Source organism: Alligator mississippiensis, chromosome 1 (genome assembly GCF_030867095.1).
Source record: "Alligator mississippiensis isolate rAllMis1 chromosome 1, rAllMis1, whole genome shotgun sequence".
Lineage (NCBI taxonomy): Eukaryota > Metazoa > Chordata > Crocodylia > Alligatoridae > Alligator > Alligator mississippiensis.
In genome coordinates, this window is record NC_081824.1 from 95881982 (window position 1) to 95903938 (window position 21957).

Sequence of the window (21957 nt, forward strand, 5' to 3'; positions counted from 1 at the left end):
CTAGAGAACCTAAGTGTCTGCAGATGAAGAATGCCTTGCATTCAAAAGCTTGTCTAACTCTATCCCACCTCTGCAGTTGGTCCAATTAAAATTCACCCTAAGAAATCTTTACCTTTTGCAGATAGATGAGCATTTATGTTACCATACCAGTTACCAAACCACAGGAACAATGGTACATATCTACACACAAAGATTTCTTTGCTATAGGAATGACATTTCAGTGACCCAAGCACCCATTTGCTGGTCCTTTATGTTACTGTCAGATGCAAAATGAAACGGGGAAATTGCAAGATACTATAAGCAAAGACTGCTTGCTGGAAGACATGGACAATAAAATACCCACCCCACTCTAAACTGTGAGCATCCATTGGTCTTTCCCATTCTTTCTTAGGTGAAGTATATATTTATACATGACCCTACAGAAGTTACTTTTTTATCAAGATGTCCTGGAAGAGGTTATGAGCACTTGCAGCACTTACTGATTTCAAGTGGATCTGGAGGTTTTCATATCCTAAAAATTACACATGCATGTGCACCCTCCTCCTCTGTCCCCCCCTCCCCCTCCCCCCTTTTATGAGTGATTATAATAGTTCTTGCTTCAGATCTCAATTGACACTATTGGGGACATTTTTTTTTTTACACAGAGATTTGCCACCTGTCCTAAACTCACTGGGAACCTAGAATGCATTAAATGTGCCTGGCTACCAAACTACCATGCAGAAGTTCCTCAGTGTAATGCAGTTTTAGGAACTATCATTGTGTAGGTCTGAGGGAGAGAGTGCTAGATACAGGGACAAAGCCATTTCTGGGATTTCAGATGTGCTACACTTCTGAGGAGTAGCAGAGATGACAAAAATGATGGACTCTGCAAACTAATGTTTAAAGGAGAGAATTGTCCGTCTTAGGCTCTGTATGGGTCATATTTCTAATTAAATCATCATTTTTAAGTTGAACCACTTCAACAAAACATGTAAACCAAACAAAAAATACAGCAAAGGTAGCTTGGAGGAAGTTCAGTCATCATGACTCTTGTTAAGGAACCTTTTAACTTTTTCGGAAGGGAACTGGAATGGAAATTGAAATTATTTTCAAACTGGCTAGAGAAAGGAGAACCAACCTGAGAAGTGCTAATATACTTCAGGAACCTCAAGGCTTCATATGTCAGGGAAGGAGTAGGACTTGCCCAAGGCTGAAGGTCTATGTGCCATCGTGCGCTCTGCAATGCAGAAAAATCATTTAAATGAAAAAATGGCCTTCACCTCTCAGTTCAAGTAGAAAATGAGTAAGCGTAATTAGTTACATAGAGCTGATTTTAAATAGGAAACATTTTTCAAAAGGCTTGTCTACACAGGAAAGTTATTTCAGCCTAAAGTTGTGTATACATTTAATATGGAACTACTACTCCAGAATAACTCCTATTGAGATAATTTTTTATTTATTTATTTATTTTAAATACAAAGCATCTTTTCAAATCTAGCTTAATCAACATTCAAAATGGATACAGCTCATTCAGGTGAAAAAGTTTTTTTATTCCAGAGTAACAGTGTGCACAATAGCTGGTATTCTGGAAGAGCTATCCCTGAATAACCTAGATGCTTACAAGCTTGTTACTTACATGAAGAAAACCAGGTTATGAATGGCTAGAATCTTGCATCTCATTAGAAAATTAAGTATGATTTAATATATACATCACAGCTCTGCTTGAGCATCTGCTAATGCTGGGAATTTATCCAGCAAATAAAAAATGTCAAAAGTAAACCTCTGTAATCAACATCTTTTTTTAAGTCTGGCTAATTCAATAAGACATTTGCCTTTTCAGAGAAAAGTCCTTTTAATCTTTTAGCCTAACAAGATTCAGCAGAATTCTTTGTTTGCCTGAAAAATGGCAGCGTTGTGGCCACCACATTGTAACTCCTAATTTTCACCTCCACAGGAAATTAGATTCAGTGGATGCTTTTCATACTCTGTGTGAGGCCCATCAGCTCAAAACCACAGAGATCCTGTCAGCTTTTCAAACAACACTTCCCACAAAGTAGGACAGAAACCTCTCTCAGATATGTGCTTGCATAGCAAGAGGTTTCTGAACTCCTATCCACAATATCTTCCCCAATTCAGCCAGCTTTTGTCATTTTAGAAATGTTACACCTGTAGCTCTTTTCATCAGACTAGTCCTGAATAGATCTGTGTGCATGTTAAATTAAAATTAAGATGAATTCCTCAAAATTGAGCCTCAGTGAAAAGATTTCTCAATTGTGACTGTCAATTTCTCCTATACTAGGGGAGGTGGAGTTTAGCTTCCCGTAATCATTTGTAAATAAATAAATTCCAGGAAGATGATCAGGGTTTTTTTGTGACTGTTTTGATACCAACCAAACAAAAAATAATTGTCTTAGATTCCTGCAGAGCCTAATTTCAGTAAGTAGCTCTTGAAACAATAAAGGAAAAAACACTAAATGAACTACACTGAGTACAGACTGAGCTTAAAATGTGGAGGTAGTATGCTCATCTCAGTCAAAGGGCCACCTACCAATCTGACTAGCGCAGCAACAATGATGTGGAGAAAGTTGCAGCTAGTTTTCCTTAGGCAGAAACATTATTACAGTGATATGGGTGACAGAGAGAAGAGAAACAAAAATGATTGAAGAGGATCCTAAGAACAAATGGAGTTTGCCTTGAATTCATATCATGAGCTCAGATTTTTGCTGCCTAACTAAACATACTCTGTGGGTGAAGTTGAGCCAAGGGATTTGTATAAGGATCACTGTTCTGTTGCCATTTTTTTTTTAGTTTAACATGATGCTAAAAGAACATTTTTAAACATTTTAATTTTCAGTAATATCTGAAAAGTAGCTTTACTCCCCTCCCCCCCAAAAAAAGTTTTTTGGCTTCCTTTCAGTTTCTGCTATTAGACCCGAAGTCATCTATCCTGCCCTATATAACACACAGGGCAAAACATCTAGTTGTGGCATATACCATTGATACTATGATTTAGAAGTATGGGGCGCTCGTACACATAACGAAAATTGCACTTTTTGTGATTTAACTGCATTACAGTTTTCACATATGGGTTGTTTTTTTTTAAATTTAAAGGTCTCCTTTGTGATTTGAAGTAAAACACATCCTGATATATCCAGGACAGATGGAAGGACAAATCCCTGCCTTGTCCCCACAAGCTACGATGCTTGTACAGTGTTTAAATAGGTATTGAAATCTCCCACTGGGGATTTTGTAGCCTGTATGGGAAGGCCAAGAAGGTGGTTTTGGGAGCATGGGGCAAAACCTGTCTTCTTTCTTCCCCTGCAGAAGAATAAAACATTGAAGATGACGTGATGCCACCATTATGCACTGCAGTTCTTGTTTTGTTTTTTTGGTTCTGTTAATTTATATTTGTTGGGGGGGGGTTGTTTTTGGGGGGTTTTGTAATATGGCTGTATTTATTTTTTTTTTTTGGTAGCAGGCTTACCTTTTCGGGGCTTAGGTTGAGTCCCAGGCTCAAGGGTCTGCTGTTTGATTGGTGGAGCCCGCCCACCAATTCAGAGGCAGCACAAGGGAAGCAATGCCCTGCCCTTTTCCAAAGGGATGGGGCAAGGAGCAGCTGGACCTGAATCAGAACTGCGCCAGCCAGGTCCAGAGAATTTCAGGGGTGGAGCCCCTTTAGAGTATAAAAGGGAAGCGTGCTCAGCACACTGAAGGGAGATGATGAGGGACAGCGAGGAGAGAGGAACTCTGGAGACGGCTGTCCTTGGGACCCTGCTCGAGTTTCAGGGGTGCATGAATCGGTGCACAGGGATCAGGCTCTAGGAGCTGCTTGAGGCAGCTTGAGCCTGCAAACCCAGCAAGCGGCTGGGCAGTCAGTGTGCAGATTGGCACATAGAGAGCTGGCCCTGGGAGCAGCTTGAGGCTGTTTGGGCCTCACCTGGAGCGTGGGTCAGCGCATGAAGAACCACCTTGGAAGCAGCTCGCGGCTGCTCAGGTTAGGCCCGGCCCTAGGCTGAGTGACCAGAGCCCCGCAGTGTGGCTCCAGCTTTAACTAAAAGAGGGTGAGAAGCTGCCCGAGCGGGGGAAGGGGATTGTTGTTTTCAGGCTGCCAGCCATGGGGCTAGAGCCAAAGCCCAGTGGGAGGGAGGGTGGACCCACACACACCTCACTGCCTGACACCCGGCATGAGTTGACATCTCTAGCCTAGCCTCACTGGTTGGACCATGTCCTATGAAGGGTTAACTGCTCCATGCCCCAATTGGGGATAGGGGGGTTTGGTATGATGCTGCAGGACTCTGCAGCTTGGTGGAGGGGCTGCCTGCTAAAACTCCAGCAGGAGCACCCATGGCTATGATTGTACTCAGAGCTAGTACATAATTAGTGTTCTGAATGTCCAGTTTTTATTTTCAAAAGTCAATTTCTGGAATTTTTCGGGGTTTACCTTCTAAACATAAAAACCAGGGTGAAATTGGGATAAAAGGTAGAAAAGACAAAAAATCTGTTTAAATCAAAAATAATAGTTTTGTGGGGGTTGGGGGGGGGGGCTGATAGATTTTTTGGCGGGGAGGCTGAGCATGCATGCACATGTGTGCACATGCCCCCCCAGGCAGGAAAGTCTGTTGGGGAGAAGGGTGGGGGGAGAAATGGCTTCCCCCCCAGCCTGGCACTGGCCCCAGCTGCCTCCCCACACTGGCCCTGACCCTGGCCCCACACCACCCAGGGGGGGCCCAAAGCAGGGGGACCGAGGGGGGGCCAGCCTCTGCTGCACCACCAGGCCGGAGGGAATGGAGACCCTGCGACACAGCCAGGGGCGGGACTAGGTGGGGTGTGGGACAGAGCCACAGCTCATCCAGGGGACACGGGGAAGGGCAGGCATCTTCTGCCACTGTACGGGTCCCAGGAGGCACGGGGGGCATGTGAAAAATGGGTGCAAATCAGTAAAAACTGAATAACTTAAGAAAAAAAATAGGTAATTTATCGGTGAAATAAGGTAAAAACCAAAAATGCAGAACACTATACGTAATAAGTGCGTGCCATGGCAAGTCTGGTTAATGGGAGCCAAAATTTTCCTTCATGTCAGAAAAGATGCCACCGTCCCTCCCCCCCAAGCAGATTACCTTATGGGACAGCTGCCAGGTACCATGCAGGGCTGGATGGGTGACTGTGCTGGCAGCAGGGACATAGAGTCCATCTATATGTCCCATAGACATATAAGGTTACTTCTATATTTCCTCGCAGTGGCCGGAGATGCCAGCAGCAGGGACTGGAGCCAGCTGCAGATGGCCTGGCATCCTGCGGTGGTGACAGCATGGGCTGCAGGGCATGGGGCATGGCAGGGTGCAGATCACGGGTGTGCCCCAGTGACAGACCACATTCTCATCACCGCAGGATGCCAGTCAGGCCAGCGCTAAGGGGGGGGGGGGGCTATACCAATCCCAAAATTGCACATAGCTGCACACACAGCCATACACATCTGGACTGGTATCCATGGAAACCCCAGAGCCCAGCACAGTTGCTGCTGGGGTCTCCAAGGAAACTGGTCCAAGCCACACAGGCAGGGGCTGCTGGGAAATGTAGTCTATTTACAAAACCAAAAACAGAGGGACAAAGCCCAAACTCTTCCCACCCTAGTTCCAGTGATATGGGCCTACCCCATGGTGCTGGTGGTCCATACAACACCATCAATTATTTTCATGGTCCACCCCTGCACACCCCTCACCCCAGACCAGCAGTTGCCACATCAGGAGAGGTGCTGCAGCAGCAGCTAATGGTAAGTTAGTAATTGAGGGGGTGTGCCTTAGCACCTGTTGATACTTTAATATTTCAGGGTAACTTTTGCCTTTCTTATTATTGCCTTCCAGAAACCCCTCGCACAGCGGTTGCTACCTGTCAGACCCAGCCCCCGGGCTATGCAACTTCCCACGTACTATTTAGGTAACGACCGACATCTCCCATGGAAGATTTTGTAGCCTGTAGGGGAAAAGCCAAGAAGGTGGTTGTGGGAGTATGGGCCAAAACACATCTTCTTTCTTCCCTTGCAGAACTCTTAGAAGAGTAGAGATAGAAGGATATAATGAAGAATAAAGACATTAGAAGATAGAAGATTATAAAATAGATTATAGAATAGAAACATAAATGTAATAAAAGAATAAAAATAGATTAGAATAGAGACAGAATAGGATATAGACTAGAGTATAAAGATAGAATATAGCTAGAATATAGACAGAATAAATATAGATAGAATATTATATAGAACAGAGTATAAAGACTAGAAATTATTTGTTATTTATTTAAAATTTATATACAGAAGAAAAAGAACATTTAATATTTTTATACTGCATTTTTTACTGTGTTTCATACTGGGTGTTTTTTTCTTTTTAAAGTAAAAGCTTTTTATTTTTTAAAAGCTTTTTATTTTTAAAAACTCTCTTTTTTTTAACTGTTTTATACTGGGTTTTTTTCTTTTTATCATCATGTCATGGGAAAAAAATTATACAGTCCCTTCCAGATATGACATGTTTTCTTTCATAGGCGGATTGGCATGGGAATCCACACAGTTTGGGGGTGGGGGAGGGGACAAACACAGCTTGGCGTGGGTATCCCTGCGGCCAGCTACAGCTTTGGAGGGGGGTGCATTTTGGAAGCAAAGGGATTATTGTTTTGCCGTTGCCCCCGATGTAACTGAGTACCAAAGAGATCAGTGGGGTGAATTATGTGGCTCCCCCTGCTATAATTTACTGTGAAAGACGCAATGAGTTTAATTCAATTTAAAGGCTGCCACCTGTAAACATTGATGCATCAATTTAAAGCCAATCATTTTAATTTTAATAAACCTATTTAATTTAATGAGGATTACACCCCATCATGTGTATAAGTGCTGAGGAGGACTGCTACCATCAGGAAGCTATATGAACACCTTAGTAGGTAAAAGTACGCAATCTTTCAAAATGATTCAAACATTTCACGTGGCTAAATAACATCTGTAATGACAGGAATGCAGTAGCTCTGACAGGTTTGAAACCTGAAATGAGAATGAAGATTGACAATAGTTTCCGTCAAAAACATGGACATCTAAACCAGCTGTGTCCAGTTATTACAACGTCTGTTTGTACCCCAGGTTCTGTATTGAGGAGTAGAATTACAGGGTACCCATCATCGCATTGTGGCCAGGAAGAGTCTTTACAAATCCTTAACAAAAGAAAAAAATGCATAAATTATCTGTATGAAATAAAGTTCTCTTTCATAAGATAGGATGTTAACAAGAGATTGCCTCCTCCACAGTAGGTAACATGAAATTCAGTGAAGTTTGCAAAAAAAAAAAAAAAAGGAAAAAAAATACAGATAATTTCCAGTAATTTAATAGTTCACTCATAATAAGCAAAGAAGATATTTTGCTTTCCCATAGTATATTTCAGAGTACTGCCCAAACATTGCTGTCAAATAAGGGATCAGATCTGAGCTTTTGGGTCGTACACAATAAATATTAATTCAGGTTAAAAGCTTCAGTTGTAGGTTCCAATTTTACTACTGGCTGCTAACTTCATAGTGAGCCAAAGTCTGCCTTCCAATTCACTTGTAAATGTGTGTGAGAGATCCAGAATGAACAACAATCCCTAATGGACCATGCTGGACATTTTTAATAGCTATGTTACAGTAGCTTCCAGAGGATCGTGGCAAAATTAGCATTTCACTGTGTTAAGAATTATACAATCAATACATCCGGTCTGTGTCCTAAAAAGGTTAGAATCTAACGATCAGATGCAGACTAACCTTGTGAGTTCCTCCATTTTAGGCATCAGTATCCCTAAGAAAACAGGTGCCTTGCTCTAAGAGGGCAATTAATCCAAACAGACAGGTATTAGGCAGTTAGGATTCCTAGTGTTAATGGGGAGAGTTAGGCACCTCACAAGAATGATTCATAGTGCCAGCTGCTGGGCAGGGAGGTGCCCAGTGTTAGCCAAAAGGAAACACTGAGCATGAGGGTGTCAACTGCCACCCCTTCTCTGGCACCATGGACTAGAATCGCCCCTTCCAGAGGACAGACTCATCAGTGAGTCATGGAAGCAGGCTCCCTTGTGCTTGCTTTCCTTCTGGTCCCATAACGCTCATGTCCTTGGCTTCCCAGTGGCCCAGTTTCAACAGAAGAGGCAGAGGATGCTCCCACCCAGTCTATTCCATAGCTGGTAGTTAGGACATTCTTCTGGGTGAAGTGATAGATGGGGGTTTGAACCACCTCAGGCTGAGGAGGACAATGAATTCAGGGCTCCCATTTCCTGGGCAAGTGCTTTAACCACTAAACCAGGACTATACAACTTCTGAGTGGTTAGAGACCACCAGTCACATGCTGTCCCACACCACCACCCCTAAGCTGCACTGCATAACCCTTCCCCTACTGCACTGGTGCCCCCACGCCACAGGGATCCCAAGGTCCCCCTTCAGTCCTCCAGCCACAAGCTCTCTCTGCCCTGTAGGCTGTCACTCCACCCCCAGAGTTGGGGCAGGAAGTTGAAGTTGGAGGAAGGAGGGGGAGACCATAGACCCCAGCAGCAGCAGCAGGAGAGGGATGGGAGTGGCACCCAAACTAGGATCCTGGGGGCCACAGGTTAGCTCTTTGGGGACAGCATGCATCCCCTGACCTGCCAAATGGACAGCCCTGCACTAGACCATTATGCAATCATTGGGCCTTAGCCACCACCACCACCACAGCCTACTCCTCCAGCCACATTTGGCGTGAAAGTGACCACGAATGCTACGCTTGTGCTGAATTCAACACTCTTGATGCGAGTTAAGCAAACTCTGAACACACCTAATATGTCAGCTCTTGGGCAACTTCCTGACCCCTTTCTGGGTCACACTGGAACTTAAGCAGAAGTGAGGCACCTAGCAGTTCTGACTAGGATGTTCAGAAGATGAAGCATAGGTCCTAAGGGTCAAACATAAGCAGTGAATAAACCCCTTAGTACCAAAGGGCTTTAGTGGCTGTTGGAGTGGGGTTATTCGAGTCACTTTAGGCACCTATACACATGTCTGACATCTGTCCTGATGCACACTATTAGCACATATCAGAACAGACTTGATAAACTGAATCTGCTTTAGCACACTCCAGTAGCCTCAGTGTCACATGTATTCAGCATCCCCATGCTTCAAAATGGCAGCAGAGGTGCTTTAAGTAAAGCTCACGGAACAAGCTTTAGTTAAGCGCCCCTGACACCATTTTAAAGCACAGAACACTGAATACATGAGACAATGCGGGTGCTTTAATTAGAGTGGCTACCAAGAACCATTGTAATTAAAGCGCCACCCCTCTCCCACCCTGGAGCACATGGAAAGATGCCCTATTTGCAATTCAGGCACCTAGTTTACTAAAGGTCGGGCCAGTCACATGACTGGCACAACACAAATAGATCTCTGCAACCCTCAGGGAGGTCCACTCAAGTCAAAGGCTCAACCTGGCGGACACACTCAGGGACTACCTCTTCCAGTTTAACATATTACTCGTATATCCCTAATCTTAGTTTACTATTCTTTCACCAGTTTAGAATTTACAGTATTCCCATCTAAGCCAATTTGAACTAGCTTTGCATGTACAATTTCTTAAACCTTTGTACAAATTGCTTTGTTTAAATTAGATTTTTTCAACTCTACTTCATTCTCTTCAGTCACTGACTTTAAAGGTCTAGCTGCTCAATTCAAACATCTATTTTGTCTGAAAAGAGTTCCTCTTTATTAACCTCTGCTGCTTATTGCTTGTGACTGTCTTTCCTTCTGGATTTTGTGATTTTTGTTCTCATTATGGCCTTGATGATGACTTTACAATCTTCTCTGCGCAAGTAGTAATCATTAACTATACTGTGCCAGCAACAAATGAGGATCCTAAGCTCCTCACACTAATAGGTCTATGGCTGCATAGCAGATTATTTCCCTGCCACCACTACCACTAGTTTGGCTTGGTTGTTCTGGCTACCAAACACTGGTTCTCACAGCAGCAAACTAAAAGAAGCTGCTGTTCACACAAAATAACTCACAGTGAATGAGATTTAGCCTGTTTTAAGGGCAGATCACAGTCCTGCTTTGTGGTCTGTTCTGCAATTTTACTACCAAGTGTATAATCGACTCAGAAAACTGTAGAGATCAGGACCATGTTCTCTCTCCATTTTGAACATTATGGGTGCAGACAGAAGTGAAGCTTCCCTCTGTAACTGAGAATGCTTTTCGGGATGCGTTCTGAGTCACAATGATCCCCTGGACTGAACAGAAGTTCAGTGTTGGTTCCAGGGGGGAGTTTCTGCTAGGAACCACCCCTTCCCCCTCTTAGAGGCTTAGAGGTCCCCCACCTCGGTGGGGAGAGAGGGGGGGCTCCAAATCCACCCGCTCCATCCTCCATTGGGGGCTGTAAAAACCCCGACTGAACTCCCTCCACTCCCTTTTCCCCCTCCGATTCTGAAAACAGAGACAGGCTGGCAGACAGAAGTTACTAAAGACACTCTGTTCTGAATCGTCTTCATCTAACCCAGGTGTGGGCAATAATTTTGGCTGGAGAGTCGCTTAATGAGTTTTGGCAAGCTGTTGAGGGCTGCAAGGGTGGCCCCACCCCTTGACAGGTGCCCCGCTACCTGGTTGCCATCTTGGGACCGGAAGTCCCACCCTCTAATCCCTGACCTTTGCCACCAGAATTCCCTCTCTTTGCCACTGGAAGTACTCTTTTTGGGAAGGCGGTTTGCTACCTTGCAACTGAAAAAAAAAAAAGACAAATTATATACTAAAAATCAAACATCCACAATAATGTAGTTTAATTTTTTTTAAATATTTTTGTCCTGATTGGTGTGTGTTTGCATTGTGTATATAGAAGTGATTGTATAATAGCTCAAAATGAAGTCTTAATTTTGTATACTGTGGGGGGGGTGCAGGAGTGTGGGGGGTATGGGTGGGTCGGTACGGGTAGGTGTGGGTATGGGTTGGTATGGGGGAGAGTGTGGGGTATGTGTAGATGTGGGAGGGTGGATATGGGGGGTTTGTGGGGATGTGTGGGTGGGTGCATGGGTGGGCATGGAGTTTGTAGGGGGCTGTGGAGCATGTGGAGGGGGAGGGTGGCTGGAGGTCTGTATGTGGGTGCATGTGTGTGGTGGGGTGTGTGCATGTAGCAGTGGATAGGGCTCCCCCCAAGAGGTACATGGGTGTGTGTGGGGGCTGTGGGGAGATATAGGGGAGTGTGTGGGTGGATGCAGTGTTTGTGGGGTGTGTGACTGTGTGCAGGGGAGGGTGTGGTCATGGGGGAATATTTGAGGGTACAGTGGGGTGTGCATGGGAGCCCCCCTGAGCCAGTTGGCACCTGCCTTTGCCCTGCAACAGCCTGGAGCCCACACACCCTGCAGTACCTCCCCACCACTGCCAACAGTGCACAGCCCCAGCCCTGCTCTACACCTGTTCCATACCACCCAGCTCTGGCACATCCTGCAGCACCCTGGACACACAGTGGGGCTGGGGAGGCTCCATGGCTGGACTGCCTTTCTAGACAGCCAAGGTGGAGGTGGCTCTTTCCAGCTGCTGCCACCGGTGGCCCCAGCCCTGTGGTACTGAGCAGACAGCACAGAGCAGCTGCAGGGCAAACTGGAAGGTGGTGACAGCAGCAGAGACACAAGGCAGCCAAGCATGGCATGGGCTCCAGGTGTCTGCAGAAGGAAGGGCCTGACAGTGGCAAGGGGGAAGGGCCACTTTTCACCTGCACCGAGCAAGTTTCTACCCAGCAGCCACCTGCTGCTGCTGCTCTATCTGGGCGAGTCAGTCTGGAGCAGGCATGGGACATGCTGGGTCAGGGCTGTGTGCATGGGTCCCCAACTGGTACTGCCACCAGCGGCAGCAGCCGGAAGGAGCCACCTGGGCTGCCTAGAAAGGCAGTCCAGCCACGGAGCCGCCCCAGCCCCACTGCTTGACCAGGGAGTGTCAGGATGAGCCACAGCTGGGCAGCACCTGGATCAGACGGGATCAAGGGTTCTGCCGCAGAACAGACAAAGCCCCTTCATGGGCCAGATCTGGCCCATGAGCCATATTTTGCCTACCCCTGATCTAAACCATCATGCAATCAGAGTTCAGATTGTTGTAGGATTGGGTTCTTTTAAAGTGTTTTGCAGCTGTGCACTTCTGGTTGGTCACAGATGCAGGGTGCTTTCAGAAGCCAGCTCAGGCAAAAACTGTCACTTCTGCCTGTGGCCTTATACTATATTTTCTCCCCCCTTTTGTTCAGCACTTTCTCAGATGGTCATCTATGTATTTTTAACTATGATTATTAGGGTTACAATATCGGTTTTCTCCTAATTCCCACATTGCCTAGGATACACCCCTCCCACATTAGGTGATATAAAACATGGATATTGACAGATATCTCTATAACCCTTTCCACTCTTTTATCCATACTTATTTCTTATCTTCTTGCTGATTGTTCAGACATTTTTATTTCATCTCACTGCAACTAAAGAGTATTTGCTCAGTTTTGAGAAGGAGATGCCTTTTCAAGCTGTGCTCCACAAAGGCTGAACATCACTGTGCAGCCGGGAGCTGGGGCCAGAACACCCTCCACTTTATGGACCCCTTAAGTGGTTCCTCCAACAACACTGGCTGGAGGGGCACTGGTGACAGAAAACCCCCCACCCCTACAGCTAGCATAGCAGGTCTAGAGCAGTTCCAGGAGCTGTGGGAGAAGATTACTTCCCCTCTGGTTCCAAGGATACCCCCAACATGCACTGGAATTACTGGGCATGTCCACTGAAGACAAGACTTGCTGTTGCTATTATTATTATCTGTACCTAACACAGTATGGTGTGCTACAGTTTGGTATCTTTTAAAAGACACCACATTACCCCCAACAGAAATAAAATGAAGATTTGCCCAAAGTGACCAAGGAAGTGTGTAGAGCCCAGGACAGAATTCAAAACTCCTTAAGCCCAGTCCATCTTTTTAACCACAAGACCATGCTCCCTTCCAAGGAAAAGCATACACTGAGGAACCATATTTCCAAAGTATGGATATTATCTATTACTTCCTTTCCCAACAAGCAGCCACATGCACAGAGCGCCATTCTAGCACGTGGAAAGTTAAAATGCCTTACTTCTACTGTAGTCTTATACACTCAAGACAACTACCTGAATAGCCATTATAAAAATCATTCTTTGAATAGATTTGACTATGGTCTCTTAAGACTGACCCCTGCAGCCCAAAAATTGTAATGTGTAGCAAGAGAAATGTTGTCCTGAGGATCTTTTCAAAGCAAGATTCACTGCAATATGAATCAAGGAGCACTGTATCATTTCAGAAGGCAGAACAACCTTAAAGCACTGTTCTCAGCTGCTTGAAACAAAATGAAGATTCACTTGAAGATCTAACTTTTTTTCCAGACCTTTCACACACAAGTTGACTTTGCCTTGGTATTAAACAGTAAGCTATGGTGATTTTCCCCCTCAGATCACTTACTTCTAGATTTTCTCCCTCAGTGACTATCTGTGATAATTATCTGGTAATCCTTTAATAAGCTGCAGCCTACATATGGTATCATTCATCCTTCTAATATTTTGAGATCATAATATAAAGATTAAATCATCAGATACAAAGGCCAGGCTAAAGGACAGGTGCAATATCACAGACTCAAGAGGTTTGTGGTTTTCCAAGCACATGCTTAAAAACACAACTGTAAATCATTATTATAGACTTATTTATAGATCAACTATCCAGATTATGATGAGTTCATTCAAATAGCCTGGCAGCCAAAATCACCACAGAATCAGCTTTTCCCGTGCTGGAAAAAGAAAGCAGACCATGAATCACACAAGCAGTATCCCATCAAGTATAACTGCACAAAAGTACCTTCAACCTCATTTTCTTTTTAGCAATTTCCTCAATTGAACCTAACAGAATAAAGGTTTGACTTTAAATATGATTTTAGTGTGAAGTAAGAGTCATAACTGTGATCCATTTCCTGGCCACATATTATTAGAAATACTGTAGTTATATTTTGAAATCTGAATTTTTAAAAGGTAGTTATTCAGAAATTTTTCTGTGATCCCATGTTTCTTAACATAGTAACTGCTTCCTCCTCCCCACCCCCACTTTAAAACTTTTTATTTTTTGGCAGCTTTTTGAAGTAATGCTTCATATATCTACAATGCTTATAAGCAAAAACTTTCAAGAACATGTTGCACTGTCAAAATGTCTAAGGAGGACAGGAAATACTAGCCAATTGATTCATGCACTTACAAACTGAGGAAAAATATATCTTCTAATTAAACTATGTAATAAGAATTTTTCACATTTGAGCTAGGAGCCAAAACAAATGCAGTGTGTACATACGTTAAATTCCCTCAATATCTATAAATATTTGTAAGCCATGGAAACAAATTATTTCACCAACCTCATCTTTTGATTTGTTCAGAATATTTCTAGTTTTGCTCTTCCTGCCTTGCTTATCATCACTAATCATACTCAACATTTGGATAAAGTTCTACTGGTTTGATCAGTGGAAACCTATTGACACTATGTATATTGTATACATACACATACAAATTGTCCTTATGAACTCATTTGTCCTGACTGGGAGCCTCAGCTAATGTTTAACTTAATTGTACAGAAGGAAAGTGACACAAAAGATAAAGGATATTCTTCAGTAAGGATCAATAACTCTTAATATCCAATATACAGGATGGCAACTCATAGACTCAGCAATACAAATCTGCCATCCACAAATGGCGATGTTCCTACAAGGGAAACACATTTCAACCTTGACAAACTATTCCTGGTGTAAGATATGTTGATTCATGAACCTACATCAGCTGTAATCAGTAATACATACCAAATCCACTGGAGGTGGTTTTCATTAAAACCAAAAAAACAAAACCAAAAACACAAAACAAAAAAACCCAAAAAAACAAAACAAAAAAACACTTAGTATCGTACTTGGTTAATTTAGAAGAGCCAAAACATATATAGTTTCTATGAGCTTTAATTTAAGCAAAGGTTTCAAATGTGAACATCACTGATTTTACAGGTGATTTTATATGCTTTGAATTCACCATTTAAAAAGTACAGTCTTTTCTGATGTGACTGGCTTTACAAGTATCATATATCTTTGTGGCTGGATGGTTTGCTTTCTAGCTTTTTTGTTTTTACAAATGATTTTTTTTTTTACCAGTATGCACCATTACACAACTGGGTCAGTGTACTGTCAGGCACAGTGGGGTGGGGAAAAGACACACACCAGGCATTGGTCATTATCTGACCTAGGATAACATATCTTGGGCCAGTCCTGCTACTCTTGGAGCTGGAGAAGGCCCATAATTGAACACACAGCTTATCTAATATAACACATTCCTTCTTTCTCATATTTAGCTTTTGAAGTATTGTTATGAAAGAGAGCATTTTAAAAGTCTTCTTTAGCAGTATTATGCATGCACACACTGGCTCCTTTGTATCAAAATCCTGAATAAATGCTTCATTCTCTACAGGTATCAGTTTCACGCAATACAGTGAACAGACCACATATGGAATCCCTCCCACAGAAGGACTAAAGTGCTAGAAAAACATAGTGTATTATCATAAAACATGAGGCTGAAGAACAAAAGCTTTGTGCCGAGCTGAACTAATGGTATAATGTATACACCGTCCAGTTCTCTTATGTGACATGTCTATTTGTCATATTAATCCAGCAAGCAAGAAGAGGTGCAGTCATGAAAGTTCTCCTTGCATTATGAGTAATTTAAGTAAGAGCTTTTTTTTTTTACATGAGTTGCATACAGAGACTTTGAATAGCTAGAGGTGGTTTATAAGAACATGCGACTTAAAGCAGTGTTGACTTATCTAAGAGGATTTTTAGGATTCCTCTAGCTCCCTCCTATTACCCCTCATTCCCCATGCAAAATCTGCAACATTCTGCCTTGCAGAAAGCCTTTCTGCCTGGAGAAGACAAGATGTGATGGCTCTCAGAGCCTATTAATATACTTCTGAGGATCACCCATAGGGGCTTCCTTGACAGAAGTTAAGCAGCACTTGCTTCCCTTGTAGTGTCCATGAGATGATAGAGTTCAGGATCCTGGGGAAAGGAAGAATGGAGAGCAGAGTAAGGACCCTGGATTTCAGAAAAGCAGACTCTGACTCGCTCATGGATCTCATGGGCATGTTCCCCTGGGAAGTCAGTCTGAGGGGGAGAGGAGTCCAGAAGACCTGGATGCACTTTAAAGTAGCCTTACTGGCAGTGCAGGAACAAACCATCCCAATGTGCAAGAAGACTAGCAAGTATGGCAGAAGACCAGCTTGGCTTAGCATGAAACTCTTCAGAAAAACTAAATCACCAAAAGGAAGCTTATAAGAAGTGGAAACTTGGACAAATAATTAGGGAGGAGAATAACAGTATTGCTCAGGCAGGCATGCAGGGATGAAGTCAGGACTGAAGTTGCAGCTAGCAACATATGTAACAAGAAGGGTTTCTACATGTATGTCAGTAGCAACAGAAGGATCAGGGAAAGTGTGGGTCCCTTACTGAATGGGGAGGGCAACCTTGTGACAGAGGATGCAGAAAAGGCTCAAGTACTCAATTCCTTTTTTGCCTCAGTCTTCACAGGCAAGGTCAGCTCCCAGACTACTGCATCACACAGCACAGTTTGGGGAGGAGGTAAGCAACCTCCAGTGGTAAAAGAACAGGTTAGTTAGAATTAGGAAAGCTGGATGTGTACAAGTCCTTGGGGCCAGATGGGATGCATCTGAGGATGCTGAGGGAGTTGGCTGATGTGACTGCAAAGCCAATGGTCATCATCTTTGAAAACTCATGGAGATCAAGAGAGGTCCTGGATGATTGGAAAGGGGCAAGCATAGATAGTGCCCATGTTTAAAAAGGGAAAATGGAGGATCCAGGGAACTACAGAGCAGTCAGCCTCACCTCAGACCCTGGAAAAATCATGGAGCAGATCCTCAAGGAATCCATTTCTAAGCACTTGGAGGAGAAAAAGATGATTAAGAACAGTCAGCACGGATTCACCAAGGGCAAGTCATGCCTGACCAAACTGATTGCATTCTATGATGAGATGACTGGCTCTGTGGATGCAGGGAGACTGGTGGATGTGGTGTACCTTGATTTTAGCAAGACTTTTGATATGGTCTCCCACAACATTCTCACAGGCAAACTAAGGAAGTATGGGCAGGATGAATGGACTGTAAGGTGGATAGAAAACTGGCTGGAGCATTGGGCTCAGAGAGTAGTAATCAATGGCTCAATGTCAAGTGTAGTGCCTCAGGGGTCCGTCCTGGAGCCAGTTTTGTTCAATGTCTTCATCAATGGCCTGGAAGATGGCATAGAGTGTGGATGACACCTAGGTGGGAGGAGTAGTAGATACGCTGGAGGGTAGGGCTAAGATTCAGTGATCTAGACAAATTGGAGGATTAGGCCAAAAGGAATTTCATGAAGTTCAACAAGGACAAGTGCAAAGTCCTGCACTTAGGACAATAGAATCTCATGCACCGGTACAGGCTGGGGGCTGACTGGCTGGGCAGCAGCTCTGCAGAAAAGGACCTGGAGGTTCAGTGGACAATGAGCTGAATATGAGCCAACAGTGTGCCTTTGTTGCCAGGAAGACTAATGACATACTGGGAATTGGTAGGTATATTGCCAGTAGGGCAAGGGAAGTGATTATTCCCCTGTAATTCAGCACTGGTGAGGCCACATCTGGAATACTGTGTTCAGTTTTGAACCCCCCACTACAGAAAGGATGTGGATAAACTAGACAGAGTCCAGCAGAGGGCAACAAAAATGGTGAGGGAGCTGGGGAACATGACTTATGAGGAAAGGCTGAGGGAACTGGGCTTATTTAGTCTAGCGAAGAGAAGACTGAGAGGGAATTTAATAGCAGCCTTCAACTACCTGAAGTGGGGTTCCAAAGAGGATGGAGCTAGACTGTTCTCGGTGGTGGCAGATGACAGAACAAGGAGCAATGGTCTCAAGTTAAAGCAAGGGAAGTTTAGGTTAAATATTAGGAAGAATTTTCTCACTAGGAGGGTACTAAAACACTGGAACAAGTCAACCAGAGAGGTGGTGGAAGCTCCATCCTTGGAGGTTTTTAAGACCTAGCTAGACAAAGCTTTGGCTGAGATGATCTCTTTGGGGATGGTCCTGCTTTGAGCAGGGGACCTCAGGAGGTCCCTTCCAACCCTAATTTTCTATGAAATCCTGGTCCTGCTAAACTTAATGGCAAAACTCCCATTAACTTAACAGGATCAGGTTTCCATCCAGAATCACTGAAGCAAGCCACTACAGGTATCAAATACACTTGTGCGCGCCGGGTCTGACCCCGGGTCGCTTTCATCGCTCTGCACGCGGGCTGTGGCCAGCAGCCCGGGCAGGCCGGGTTGGAGAGGGCGGGCGCCAAGCTAGAATTAGGCACAGACACGTAACGGTTGATTTTAAGATTATTTTACTTACACCGAGATGGTCGTGGTGTAGGCTGAGAACTTGCTTGAGTTGCGGTTACAACAAAAAACACGAACACACGTGGAGGTTGCAAGGCTCCACGCAGACAGAACACGAACAATCACGTGGAGGTTGCTAGGCTCCACGCAGACAAACTCCAGATGTCCAGGACAAGCACGCATTAAACTCATCGTTACGTCTTATAGTAGGCTCCGTTAGAAGACAGGAAGAGGTGGGCGGTGGATCAGGCCGCCAAACTCCTCTGAGCGACACACAGGGTTTCTATTACCCTGCCGCACACACCCAGAGTCCCCACGAGATGGATGCGGAGTCCTCTTCAGCTTGGGCGGAAACTGCTCAAGCCTCTTATACGGCTAGCAGGCCAATTGCTAGCCGCCACGTGTGAATAATTTAGAACTAGCCAATTGCGGGGCACAAATTTGCATACGACGAGCGGGAAACCTTTGCACCGTGCATTTCTGTGCTGCAAAGGAAATGCACCCTGCAAAGATCACTGCAAAGTGACGGGAAAACTTCCCTGCACGCGGGTTCTCTGCGCAGCAGAACTCCTCCGTGCAACGAAGCGGTATACCCACAGGGATAATTCTTAGTGCCGAAGCACACACAAAAAAAATCAGACCTTTGGGTCATGACAACACTAAGCTGGTATAACAATCATGTTGAAGTCCAGTTCCTCTAAACCGCTGGATCTCAATGTTTTTAGACTCAAGGCACCCTCATGAGACTTGAATCACCCTCAGAAAATGCCAAGTCTTCATTTTCACTCATTTCTTGACCATAGAAAAAAAATAGAGCACTGTTCTTTTGTTGCAAAGAACTCAGAAAGATCACAAAACGTCAAAATGTTTTAACACTATGGATTCCTAAGTGAAATCTCTGGTTTTATCTTATGAATCAGGTTTGTACACCTACCAGTGCTAACACTGTGTAGCACCCAGTGGTGCCCTTGAAAGGATCTCAAGCCACCCGAGGCTTGAGAATCATTACTCTAAAGACTTCTCTCAATATTTGTTTTCCCCCCCTCTAGACAAGCATCTTACACCAAAAATATGTTAAAGGCACTTCCAATAAAATATTTCAAAACTAGATCAAATCTTTATTTCAAACAATAAATGTAATGGAAGGGAGCCTTAAGAGGTTCCAAGAAGGCCTTAAACAAATAAACATTATTAATTAAAAAACCTAGGATTTGGATTCATGTGTCTGGCCCTGAACGCATGTGTTCTGTATGCAGTTTGCCATATTTTTTATGTTGTTGTTTTTGATATTTGAAAAGCAATGCAGCTAATGCATTATTTATACAGTTCCACTAATGTACTTTGCAAAATCTAAAAAGCTCAAAAATAAAACTACTGCAGTTATGAATGCTGAGATTCTCCAGGATGCTAAAAGGGTGTTAAAAACATAGGGACAAGTCTTCACCAAAAGAAACTGGAAAAACAAACTATAATTAATATTTCAGAAGAGTTAGAAATTGAAGAAATAAAATGTCATGACCAAGATCTTTGAAAGTGCTTAGAATAGGAGTAAAATTCAATCAGCTCAACCAATTCAAACTCTTGCATGTCTTCTTCTATAATTTAAGGTCAACAATGAAAAGCTACCAGCTACTACCATTGGTGAAGTCTGGCTGTCCCAAGTGGAGACAAGACCACTGTCATTAATTAGTGAACGTGTTTTTGTTAATAAAGTTATTTGGTTGAGCATACATAGGAGATATATATCATACCAATCTGTCTTTCCAACACTGGGTGGAAAAACAATGGACATTTTCTACAAGTAGATGTCTCTGTGTTATTCATATCATTAACTGAATTTATTTTGCATAAAAATAAGGACTTTACTAGTGAATTAGAAATACAGAACCTGATTCAAAGCTCAATAAGTCAGTGGAATGCTGACTTCAACAGGCATTGGATCAGGCTTTCAATATGCAAGAGGTTAAAGATATTTGGAAATATATCTTAAAATAATCATTTTACATAAATAACTAAACTGGGCACCTCTCTGGTACTGTGTCTTAAAAGCAAAGTGCAAATCATATGTGGCAAGCAGTTTCCCGTCACAAAACACCCTGACTAAATGAATTGGGGGCCATGGAAAACCCTGAGTCCAGAGAGAACTCCTCCCTTCCCCATCAACTCAAAGAAGGTGCAGTAGCCAACACCTCTACTGCATGCATATATACCCGATCAAGGTGGTGGGAGGGACATGTAAATAATGGACCCATTAGTCTACCAGAAATGTGGAAGGAGCTCTCATTAAGTCATGCTCATGGCTTGCAGAAAATGGAGGTCCTCTATGCAGCCCACTCCTCTCCCCCCCACACATACAAAATGAAACTGCACTGCAGTGTTGTCAATTGCAAGCATTCAAAAGCCATGTACTTCATATTCCCCTTGCAATTATAACCCATGAGATCTGCCTTTCAGGCAGTTATCTCAGTTTACTTGGTCTTGCTGTGTCTCAGTATCTAGCCAATTGAGAAGAAATCATAAGCACTGGGTGTGTTTTGTCCATGTTCTTTATTTTGCTATTTTTAATAAATTTTGGAGACTTCCAATTTGCCTGTTTGTTAAGCTTGTAATTATGTTTCTGGGTGTATTTCAAGTGTATCCCCAGAACTTATTTTAAAAGATTAAAACTGAGATTTTTATGTAATCAAATAAATTTAGTATATTTGGCTTTAAATAAAAACAGCAAATATAGCAATACTCCTAATAAAATCTCAAGAGTAGGCAATGGTGACATCGGCACTGCTCTATTAAGGGTCTTCTGAACATATAGGCTAGGGACAGAAGTTGCACATACACCAGTTTAAGTGACCAGAACTGGTTTAAACCTGTAACAGAACATATGCTCTCAGCACATAAACCAGTTTCAAAATGGCTACAGCTGGTTGAAGATAAACCTGGTTGAATGTAGTATCAAACTTAACTGATTTGGGTCAAATCAGTTTATGGAACTTCTGTCCCAGGCTCTTTCCTGTTTTAAATTAAATCAAAGTCCCCCAGCATCCCAACATGCTTTTCAGCCCTGGGCTGGGCTGTCTGTTCCAGAGAGCAGGGCTGGCCCTGCCCCTCTCCTCCCTAACCAGAACTCCAGCTGGCTGAGAAGGGGGTGGGGGACTGCAGCATCTGCCAGGCTTCCCCTGCCCCACCCCCCTTGCAGCTCAAGCAGGGACCGCCCCCCCCCCCCCCACAGCAGGGCCCCTAGCAGCACAGACCCCAGCCAGCATCTGGCCATGCCCCCTCCCCCATGCTAGGTAATGCTGAGAGGTGTCTGTATGTCTCTGATTTTACTGGAACAAAGGCAGACATAATAGTGTCTGCTTAGGGCTAGAAGCCAGTGGCCTGCAAATGCAAATGCACCCTGCAGCTAAGAAGAGCCTGAAACTAATGAGAGAGATGTGTTTGTTTTCTTTTGTAGGGCCTGATGTGCTGATAAGCCTTGTGCTCCAATAAGCTCCCTGCTGGTTTGCTTCAAAGCCCAGAATCTGTCAGCGTTCAACAGGGAGC

At 43.8% G+C, this 21957-nt stretch overlaps 1 protein-coding gene across 2 annotated transcripts in view; it reads right to left on the reverse strand.

Annotated features, from left to right (window-relative positions):
- The window catches only part of METTL24 (methyltransferase like 24), a 96845-nt gene that overhangs the window by 47717 nt on the left and 27171 nt on the right, over positions 1–21957 (reverse strand). The window contains exon 2 of one of the 2 annotated variants that reach the window (XM_019499881.2): positions 1118–1216. In XM_019499881.2, coding sequence (XP_019355426.2) covers positions 1118–1216 — 99 coding nt within the window. Of the gene's footprint in view, positions 1–1117; positions 3095–21957 lie in introns of those variants that run through there. The other variant, XM_059732844.1, reaches the window with a different exon arrangement.